This window comes from Syzygium oleosum, unplaced genomic scaffold, assembly GCF_021117445.2.
Source record: "Syzygium oleosum isolate NSW1041296 unplaced genomic scaffold, Sole_v2.1 Sole_v2.36, whole genome shotgun sequence".
Taxonomy (NCBI): domain Eukaryota; kingdom Viridiplantae; phylum Streptophyta; class Magnoliopsida; order Myrtales; family Myrtaceae; genus Syzygium; species Syzygium oleosum.
The window spans coordinates 1,855,403-1,866,482 of record NW_026607520.1 but is presented as its reverse complement, the minus strand read 5'-3'; the positions used below and the strand labels follow the sequence as shown (position 1 = coordinate 1,866,482).

General features: G+C 42.4%; 1 protein-coding gene across 1 annotated transcript; it reads left to right on the top strand.

The window, feature by feature from the left end:
- The first annotated feature begins 268 nt into the window (after positions 1-268).
- LOC115680406 (glyoxysomal fatty acid beta-oxidation multifunctional protein MFP-a-like) lies at positions 269-10,539 on the top strand. Its single transcript, XM_056305272.1, has 3 exons — positions 269-402; positions 10,172-10,243; positions 10,327-10,539. Exons 1-3 carry the CDS (start codon positions 300-302, stop codon positions 10,467-10,469), a joined length of 318 nt encoding a protein of 105 aa, XP_056161247.1. The 5' UTR covers positions 269-299; the 3' UTR covers positions 10,470-10,539.
- The last annotated feature ends 541 nt before the right edge of the window (positions 10,540-11,080 follow it).

Genomic DNA, 11,080 nt, shown 5'->3' with positions numbered 1-11,080 from the left:
TAAGTTCTAAAACTTGTTAGTATTTTTCATTTGTTGACAAGTTTTAGGACTTGATTATACTTTTTAAAAGTTTTAAAACTTAATTGTATTTTTGTGATAAATTTTAATTTTTTTATCGGTCAGACAAATTTTAAGATTTGATTAGACTTTTTTTTTTTTAAAACTTTTAATGCGCTTTGTCGGCAAGATGTAGATCCACTAAAAGCAAAGGGCCGGTGAGCATATAAATGCTCAATGAAGTCCACCCCGTTCGCAGTTCGCAGTGGCAGTTCCATGCAAAGCAACAAAACAGAAACAAAATGACTCGCGAAGCGAAGAGAACGACGGTTTTGGAAGTGGGCGATGATGGAGTCGCTCTCATCACCATCGTCAACCCTCCTGTCAATGCTCTCACTGCCAACAGTACATCCTCTGATCCCTTTCCAACATTCTTTTTCTTTCCTTTGTGGGTGTGGTGTTTCTTCGTGTTTTTCAGTTGCTTGTTGTGGATACAGTGATTTCGAGGTGATTATGGGCGATGATCAACTGACCTTGCTCTTGTCAACTGGCTTGAGCTTTTTAAGTTTTGGTTGAGAATGGCATACATTTCTTGGGCTCCCTTTGCTTGCAGTCAAAGTTTCGTTTCTGCCATGGAATGATAAGTTGAAGCACTTGGGGGCGCTTGTTCCCTATATGTGTCATATGGAAATATTCAGATCATGCCCGGTTGGAGTAAGCGTATTGCAATATATGTCGCGTGAAAAGTTCACTGAAAGTCCCGAACCGTTTGTCCGGAGTCTAACTAAGTCCCGAATCATTCAACTGGTGCTTTCGAGTTGTGAACTTTTTACCAAAAATGCCAAATCAAAACTGTCCTTTGCAAATCGCACACTCGGCAGAAGAAAATTTCCTGTGTGGCCAGAGGTTGCCGCGTGGTAGCAATTGGGGAAGTGATGAGTGAAATGGTGTGATTACAACTTATTCAGAGAAAAGATTTGGGACTTGATCGTGACGATTGAAAGGTTCGGACTTGATTGCACTACGTGTGCAAGCTTCGGAAATTCTAGTGTACTTTTTCCCGTTTGTCCTGGGGTTTGATCAAGTACTGTAGGAAGCGAGTGTCGGAAGAATTGACTAACCTGTTCGATGCACTACGAACAAAATTTTCAGGATCGTACGTTGAATCACCAGCAAACGATGAACGAATCTACTTCAAGTTGGTCTGAATACAATCACAGGGAAAGTATTTTTATTCCACAGCGTCAATGCCGATTGTCTTCTCAAAATAGATACGGAATCCTTATGCGTCGAGAGAGAGAGAGAGTTCTGAATATCTGGTTCATCTACTGAGGAAGTTATCTTAACTTCCCTTAAGAAAATCTCATCGCATCTTTTCAAAAGGTGTCTCTTAGACACACTTTTTATTAGAGCAAATGGTGTCCCTTGGACACACACACATCATGGGCGGACCGATGAAATATAACATTTCCTACTTGCACATGATGGGCTTGATGATACTCTATCAAGAACATAAGACATTCAACATTCATCTACCTTAGAAACAATTCATACCGGCAAGAAAGCCGTGCGACCAGTGAGTATACCTGCACTTGGGAGCTCTAATTATGCACCTGTTAAGGACAACATAATGGCTACAATCCCAAAAATAAATAAACAATTGATGTCTCACGGTGCCCCAGACATATTTTGTTACATCAGTCCAAGTATACCTATCCCTTAAAGGCTATACTTGACTTTTCTCAAGAACACAATGTATTTACAATTATTTCCGAAGCCATTAAAGGTGAAATAATTGGTCGACCGGTAAACACATGTGATAGATGTAAAACAACAATAGTCTTCCTTCGTACTCATGTCTCTCTTCATTTCAGAACAATTGCTTTCCTAGACACATTCCATAAAGCCATATCTATTCATGACCGCTGGTAACATGCTAAAGTAGCAACATTGATCTTCTACTTCGAGAACATAGTAAGAAGTAACATAGGACACAAAGTAAGGTAAATTATAAATTACCTTAAGGACTCATACGATGAATAAATAGGGATAATTGTACTCATCTCCCCTATTGGTCAAATAAAGCACATGTAGTATGAATAGCTATAGTGGATTTCTCTTTCTATAAGAGCGCATGTCATTTATTAATCATATCCACTATACGAATCTTAGCCTAAACATAGTCACATGCTTCTCACGTACTCATGTTTAGCCCAAGTGCTATATCAACTCGCTTTCCACAGCGCCCAATTTAGTACTCGCATCTGGCTACCTTCAGGCATACATGATTGTGGGACTATCATGTTCGGTCTTATCACATACGAATAACAGACCTCATCTTGATTCCAATCATGCTGACATTAAATCGTTTTATGTACTAAACTGCTCTTCCGGCATTTATAGTACATATCGTCTCATCTCAACCCGCTTACTATAGCGTTTGAGGTGATTGCTCGTGTGAGTGAGCCAATCATTGCCTGGGGACATACCTTTCAACAATATATGTGTGTTTGTGCTAGTCTCAAAACATTGTACTAATTGATAAAACATCAATTCATTAACAAACAAGTACAATACATATACACACATAATCCAGTGATCCTCAACAATATTACATATCATAATCACATTCTATAAAATCCTAGAGACATCCTGTGGGTCAAAAACACGTCTCTTGGAACAGCCTTCGTAAATGGATCATCAACCATCCTGTTGGTTGAAATTTATTGCAAGACTACTTCCTTCTGTGTTATTATATCTCTGATGAAGTTATTCTTTATGTCAATGTGCTTCGTCCTACCAAGGTACTTAGGATCTTTCACATAGGTAATGGCTGCTTGACTATCGCAATATACTGTCACTGGTCTTGGGACATCAGTGACAATGGCTAAATTTTCCAAGAAACGTTTTAGCCATACTGCTTCTTGCACTGCAGCAGAACATGCAATAAATTCTGCCTCCATCGTAGATAAAGCTATGCATGTCTGTTTCTTGCTCCATCATTAAGCAAGAACGCATATCCAAACGTCGATTTATGCTCATCTAGGTCTCCTCCCCAATCAGCATCAGAGTATCCTAATAAGCGTAGATCACTCTCTTGATAGCAAAGTCGATAGTTGATAGTGCCTTTCAAGTATCTCGGGATCCTCTTAACTGCTTTCCAGTGTGCTGGACCAGGATTTGATTGATATTGGCTCACTAACCCCACAGAATGACATATGTCGAGTCGAGTACACATCATAGCATACGTCAAACTTCCGACAGCACTAGCGTAAGGAACAGTTACCATTTCTTTCTTTTCTTCTGGAGTCTTAGGACACATCTTAGTACTCAGGCCTTCGCCTTGCATGACAGGGGTATCAATGGGATTACAGTGCTGCATATTGAAGCGTTCAAGAATCTTCATTATATAAGACTCTTGTGACATAGCAAGAAATTTCTTTGATCGATCCCTTTCAATCTTAACTCTCAATATATATGCAGCTTCTCCCATGTCCTTCATTTCAAAATTAGAGGACAACCATTCTTTTATGGTTACAACCAAACCCTTGTCATTCCCAACCAACAGAATATCGTCCACATAAAGAGATAAAATCATAAATTTATCCTCGGACCATTTGATATACACACAGTGATCCTCTTCGATTATCGTGAACCCAAAAGAAGTTATGGCTCGATGAAAACGAAAGTACCACTGTCTAGACGATTGCTTAAGGCCATAAATTGAGCGATGAAGTTTGCAAACTTTACGCTCTTGACCTTCAGCAATGAAACCTATCGGTTGCTTCATATAGATTTCTTCATCTAGTTCTCCATTGAGAAATGCTGTCTTTACATCCATTTGATGTAATTATATGTCCAAATGTATAACAATGGCTAGGATAAGACGTATGGAGGCAAACCTTACAACTGGTGAAAAATTTTCCTCATATTATATACCCTCTTGTTGAGTATAGCCTTTCGCCACGAGGCGAGCCTTATATTTTTCAATGGATCCATCTGCCCTTCGCTTAATCTTGAAAATCCATTTGTTTCCAATAGCTTTGCTATCAGGTGGTAGATCAACCAAGTCCCAGACATGGTTTGTCCTCATAGACTCAATTTCGTCTTCCAAAGCTTTTCTCCATTCTTCCTTATCAGGAGATGAGAGAGCCTCTTGAACTGTTTTAGGCTCCGCATTGTCTTGTGGAGCAATCATAAATGCTTCCCCTTCAATCTCAAATCGACGACGGGGAATACTTTTACGATTACTTTTACGCAACTGAACTTTTTGAGAATTCAGTTCGCTAGGCAACGCTATACTCCCACTAGGTCTTGTATGTTGAGGTAAATCTGTATTTCCCTCAATAACATTAGTGGGTGAGTTATCGGGATCTTCCATCTCATGTAATTGGAAGTCCTTATTGATCTCACCTCTACTAGGAAAATCATTCTCCAAGAACGTGACATCTCGTGACTCCATTTCAGTCATACTTCCATCAACTTATTCACCTATGAACACGGACCCTTTGGAGTGTTCAGAGTATCTAATAAAGATACACTTCTTCCCTCTAGGGCCTAATTTGTTATATTTTTGGGAAGAATCATGAACATATGCTGCGCACCCCCAATGTCGTAGATTACTTAAGTCTAGTTTTCTATCAATCCACAATTCATAAGGGGTGGAAGCAACTGACTTAGAGGGCACACGATTAAGTATATAGGCAGCAGTCAATAACGCATCTCCCCAATATGAGACAGGTAGATTTGCCTGCACCATCATAAACCTAACCATTTCCAATACGGTTCTATTCCTTCTTTCTGCAACCCTATTTTGTTGCGGAGTACCAGGAATAGTTAATTGTCTTACAATTCCCCCTTTTTTTTTTTTATCACAAAGAGCCTTGAATTGCTCAGATAGATACTCACATTCGCGATCGGTTCTCAATGCCTTTATTGTTTTGTTCAACTGATTCTCTACCAAAGCTATAAACCGCCTAAAGCAATCCAATGCTTCGGACTTATGGAAGATCAGAAAAACATAACCGAAACGCGTGAAGTCATCTATAAAAGTGATGAAATATGAGGTTCCATGCCTCGCCCTCACATTTAAAGGACCACAAATGTCAGAATATATAAGTTGCAATGGAAGTTCAGCTCTGGTTCCTTTACCAAATGATTTTCTAGTTATTTTTCCCGCTAGACAATGTTCACATACGGGTAGTTTAACATTAGCGAGTGACCCCAAAAGGCCTTCTCTTGCTAATCGTTTCATTCTTTATAACCCAATGTGACCCAGTCTAGCATGTCGAGTACTTGCATCAATCTCCACATTACTAGAAGATGCAATTAAAGAAAAACAATCATCAACATTAACTTTGTACACATCATAGTCAATGTCTAACACCATAAAATCATTCAATACATAACCAGAACCGTAGTAAACTGTTCTAAACAAAATATCAACACAAACACCATGAAAATTAAATACATAACCTGAGCCAAGAAGAACAACTACATAGACCAAGTTTTGCCAAATATCTGGAGCATAGAGGACATCATGTAGGAATAGGTTTCGACTACCACGAAAGGTTAATTTACATGTGCCGATATCCTTCACTTCAACTCTTGAGTTATTTCCAACATATATCCATCTTCTTCCAGGCTGTATCCAACGATACTCCACAAATGCTCCTCGATCTCTAGCTACGTGGTTTGTTGCTCCTGAGTCTACAGTCCACATTGGATGAGATTTAGCAAGCATTACAATGCTAGAAACAAAAGCATTACTCAAAGTAATGGAGTAATATGGTACCTTTTTCGGCTCAGTGCATTCACGAGCGAAGTGGCCCAATTTACCACAATTGTAGCACATCATCTTGGTCTTGTCCTTCTTCCCGCCACGCTTCTTGCGTCGGAAAGTCTTGACTCTCTTGGGTGCCTGATCAGTCTCTTTTCCTTTGTTGTTGAATTTATGGTTCCTCTTGCGCTTAAAGCCCGAAGCTTTGCCCGAACTTGATTCAACAACATAAGCATGGGTAGAGGATTTTGCAACCTCTAGGCGCTCATCTTCTAACTCCAAATGACGCGCAATATCGTCAAAAGTGACGATATTCTCATTGTGCGTCATATTGATTTTCATATGTTCCCAGCTGTTAGGAAGAAACCTTATAACAGCTTGAACTTGTTGTTCGTCAGTTAAGGTATGATCTGCCGACTTCAGTTCACGTATCATGTTTGACATCTCCCGAAGATGCTGCCTCATTGATAGATTTGAGTGCTTCCGGTATGTGTCAAATTTGATGGTGAGCCTCCTCAACTTAGTGGCAGACGTACCCCCAAACTTATTTTTCAAGGCAACCCACATTGCTTGAGCTTTGTCATAACTTTCAAACTCACACATGAGATCATCTTGCATATAACTCAGCAACGTGATGCGAGCAATGCTATTTTTCTTTTTCCAAGCTTGAAAAGCTTCTTGATCTCTTTTGTGTTAAGCAAAAGTTGTTGAGCAGAAGTTCCATGCTCAGGTTCATCTATGGTGTGGTTGAGGGTTTCCAAAACCTCTTACTCCTCAAGGATATATTGAACTTTTCGGTGCCAAATATCATAATTGTCACCGTTAAGCTTCTCAACCTTATTGAGGTCAGCCACAATGGTCTTGGATGCCGAAGCCATAATTACTATATAGGCAAAAGTACATCAGAAGTGCCATAACTTGTGTACGACGATCACTTTGGTGCTATAACTTTTTTTCGGATCACTTTGGTGCCAAGTCGGAGGAAAATAGATCACTTTAGTGCCAATTTGGCCGGAAATCCGACGTGGCATTTTTTATTAATTTTTGACGCCGACGTGGCTCGCCGGAGGATGAGTCAGCGTGTACGGTCAGCATTTTTATTTTAAATAATTTTTTTCCAGCGTGTACTGTCAGCATCTTTTATTTTAAATATTTTTTTTTCTTTTTTTTTTCCTCATCTTTCCTTTTTCCGTTTTCCTTTCTTTTCTCCCCTCGCCGGTCGGCCACCGGCGAAGCCCGAGAAGGGCTGGGCGAGGGCGGCCTTGCCCATGGTCGGCGAGGGACGGCCTCGCCAAATCTGGGCGAGGCGACCCTTGCCAGTGACAGGCGAGGCCGCCCCTCGCCGGATCTGGCGAGGGCGACCCTCGCCGGCGTCGGGTGTGGGAAGCCCTCGCCTGGGCGGGCGAGGGTCGCCCACGCCCGACCCTCGCCGGCGTTGGGTGAGGGTCGCCCACGCCCGACCTCGCCGGGCGTCGGGCGAGGGAAGCCCTCGCCCGGGCGGGCGAGGGTCACCCACGCCCGACCCGGGTGAGGGCGTCGGGCGGCCCTCGCCGGCGTCGGGCGGCCCTCGCCGGCGTCGGGCGAGGGAAGCCCTCGCTTGGGCGGGCGAGGGTCGCCTATGCCCGACTCGGGCGAGGGCGGCCCTCTCCCGCCCGGGCGAGGGTCGCCCACGCCGACTCGGGCGAGGGCGGCCCTCGCCCGCCTAGCCGAGGGCTTCCCTCGCTCGACGCCGGCGAAGGTCGCCCTCGCCGATCCGGGCGAGGCAGCCCTCGCCCGGGCCGGCAAGGGGCGGCCTCGCCTGTCGCCGGCGAGGGTCGCCTCGCCCAGATCTGGCGAGGCCGCCCCTCGCCGACCATGGGCAAGGCCGCCCTCGCCCAGCCTTTCCTGGGCTTCGCCGGTGGCCGGCAGGCGAGGGGAGAAAAGAAAAAAAAGAAAAGAAAGGAAAAAGAAAAAAGGAAAGAAGAGGAAAAAAAAATTATTTAAAATAAAAAATGCTAACTGTACACGCTGGAAAAAAATTATTTAAAATAAAAATACTGATTGTACACGCTGACTCATTCTCCGGCGAGCCACGTCGGCGTCAAAAATTAATAAAAAATACCACGTCGGATTTCCGGCCAAATTGGCACTAAAGTGATTTCTTTTCCTCCGACTTGGCACCAAAGTGATCCGAAAAAAAGTTATGGCACTAAAGTGATCGCCGTACACAAGTTATGGCACTTCTGGTGTACTTTTACCTTACTATATACTACACATTGACATAATAAACGCAGAATCAATACTAGCACATTTTCCACATAAACACACATATTTTAATTTGCAGCAAAGACAAACTATATTAATGATAATTCAACAAAAGACACTAAAACGAAAGTTCACGATGTTCCTAATCAGTTTCGGCATACGATTGTTCTACTATCATTAACTTGTTTAATTTGTGCAAATTTTAAGTTCTAGGTGAGAATTTCTTATAATTCTACCAACCTACGAACTCCCACTAGAAAAGATAATTCACAAAAAATATTTAAAACAATGATCACATCATTTCTAGCAATCATATAGCATGGCATGATGTAAATCAACAAATAGAATATTCATGCAACAAATATAATCAGCAGCGGAATTCATGACGTAATGAAAAAATAAGGATCTTCAGCCATTGTTCGAGTATGCTCATAACTAGGGAATTGCAAGCATGATAGACCATACACATGTTATCATCGAACTAAGCTCTACACAATCTCTATGTGGTCATTTACATGTAAGCCAACTTCTGTATTTCCAAAACCATAGGAAAATACAAGTAAAATGCAATAATACTCCAAAAATACACGTATTTAGGGTTCCGTATGCATTTTCATACCTTTAAAAGCTTTAAACATATAAAATAACTATACCACAATGTAAAGAATTTGAATACGAATACAACCGTACCAACCACGCTCCAATCGGAGCTCCCACGCGCCCACACGCGCCGCCTAAGTGAGCGGCGTGTGTGGCGCACGTGCCTGCCCAATACGGGCTTCTGAGCCGGTCCGACCGGTTCGATCGTTGACCGGTCAACTGGTTGGGTCGGTAACTGGGTCGGGTCTTCGGGTCGGGTCGAGTTACCGGATGGGTTGGGTTTCTCGCCGGCCGGTCGCCGGAGGTTGGTTCTCCGGCGTGATGACGTCAGCGTGTTGTTACCAACAGTTTTGCTGACGTCATTGATGACGTCAGCACACGCGCGCGTGCCATTCACGCGCTAGTAGTGCCAGTTCTTTGGGCGCGTGGCTCTCATGCGCCGCGGCTTCTGGCCGCGCGTGTGGGCGCGTACGGCGTCTTCCGGCGGCGTTCGACCCACCGTTCTGCTCGTCTCGACGAGTTCTTCAACTGTATATAATAAAAAAATGATTTTCACCTTAAAAAGTTTTTTGAAAATCATTCGAATAGAACGGTTGCCTGTAACCTTCAAACCCGTTTTTCATTTCAATTCATGTTCGACGATTCATCTTGCAATTCCCCGAGCAATGAATATGCAGACAGTATGAAGTTCATCATCATGATCTCCATATCAAACAGCAAGCGGAAAAAAAAAACGGGAAAACAAGGCAGAGATCATAACCGAAGCTCTGATACCAATGTAAGAAGCGAGTGTCAGGAGAATTGACTAACCTGTTCGATGCACTACGAACAAAATTTCCAGGATCATACGTTGAATCACCAGCAAATGATGAACAAATCTACTTCACGTTGATCCGAATACAATCACAGGGAAAGTATTCTTGTTCCACAGCGTTAATGCCGATTGTCTTCTCAAAATAGATACGAAATCCTTATGCATAGAGAGAGAGAGAGAGAGAGAGAGTTCTGAATATCTAGTTCATCTACTGAGGAAGTTATCTTAACTTCCCTTAAGAAAATCTCCTCGCACCTCTTCAAAAGGTGTCTCTCAGACATACTTCTTATTAGAGCAAATGGTATCCCTTGGACACACACACATCGTGGGCGGACCGACGAAATATAACAAGTACGGTAAACTTGAGTTGAAATTGCTGCAGAAGAGATAATGTTAAAACTCATACACTTCCACTTAGCAGCGAACATCTCACTGATTTTGAACATTAGTGGACAGGAAGCTGCTGTTACAGCAGAGTATTAGGGATATAGTTGTACCTGCTATATATTAATGTGGCGCAACTTCTGACCTTCGTTCACTTTCACTAAACTCTCTGTTTGGTTGCTTCATGTTGGCACATTTCTACTCTGCCGTTTACTGTGCTTTTAACAGGCATTTTCTCTTCTTCCTTTTTTATGCCTTTAGGATATGTATTTCTGCCAAAGTTCAGATAAACATTTTATCTCTATAATAGCTGTAAACGTGTAGTAACTGATCTCTTCCTTTGCCTTTCCCAGTATTCCGCAGCTTAAGTGAGAGCTATGAACAGGCTTTGGTGAGAGAAGATGTGAAAGCAATTGTAGCGACGGGTATTCATCAGAGTTCTTTTTCCCTCTTGCATATCTTGCATCCAGAAGGATTGAAATGCTGCGACAATTCTTTTCTGGGACAGGTGCAAAAGGCATTTTCTGTGGGGGCTTTGACGTTAGCGGTTTTTGTGGGCAAAGACGCAGGGAAGGTATTTTACTTGCATGTTTGTTTCGTATTCTATTAGTTGACTCTGGATTACATTATCATGTCCTTTTCTTTGTCTAATTCTGGCAGAACAAACAAAGCCTGGTTATACACCAGTTGATTTCTTCACTGATGCAGTTGAAGGTATGTGCTTGACTTTTATTGCTTTCTACTCCACTTATTGCTTATTCAATCGTGTGTTTTCTTTTTAGCGGCTAAGAAGCCTTCTGTTGCTGCTATTGACAGCATCGCTTTGGGTGGAGGATTAGAACTCGCTATGGTGCTAATACCTTTTAGTTTTTTTTTTTTTTTTTGGTGACCCAGGGAACCCCCGCACGGCCGACAGCCGGGAAGTAAACTCTGGGGGCGACACGTGCTATTATAGATGAGATTTTCATTTATGGGTTTAGAACATTATTTTTCAGTTGTCAATTCTCAGTTTTTCTCAATCAGGCATGCCATGCAAGAATATCGACTCCTACCGTGCGATTAGGCCTCACTGAACTTCAGTTCGGTGTCATTCCTGGACTTGGAGGTATTGCCATAATTCAAGTCGAGCATTCTCTGCATTATTGTATTCAAATATGGGTTTGACTAGGCATGCTGTATATCATCTGTAAGGTGAATGTCAACGCAATACTTCATGACCCGAATCAGCTTCTCTTCACTAATTTTAACAGAATAAGGGTGCG

What these genes read in the sequence shown, in the direction of transcription:
- LOC115680406 (XM_056305272.1), top strand. Translation starts at nt 300, where the DNA reads ATGACTCGCGAAGCGAAGAGAACGACGGTTTTGGAAGTGGGCGATGAT. An exon ending in CAATGCTCTCACTGCCAACA is followed by an intron (nt 403 to 10,171) that starts GTACATCCTCTG and finishes TGCCTTTCCCAG; the next exon opens with TATTCCGCAGCTTAAGTGAG. An exon ending in GAAAGCAATTGTAGCGACGG is followed by an intron (nt 10,244 to 10,326) that starts GTATTCATCAGA and finishes TTTCTGGGACAG; the next exon opens with GTGCAAAAGGCATTTTCTGT.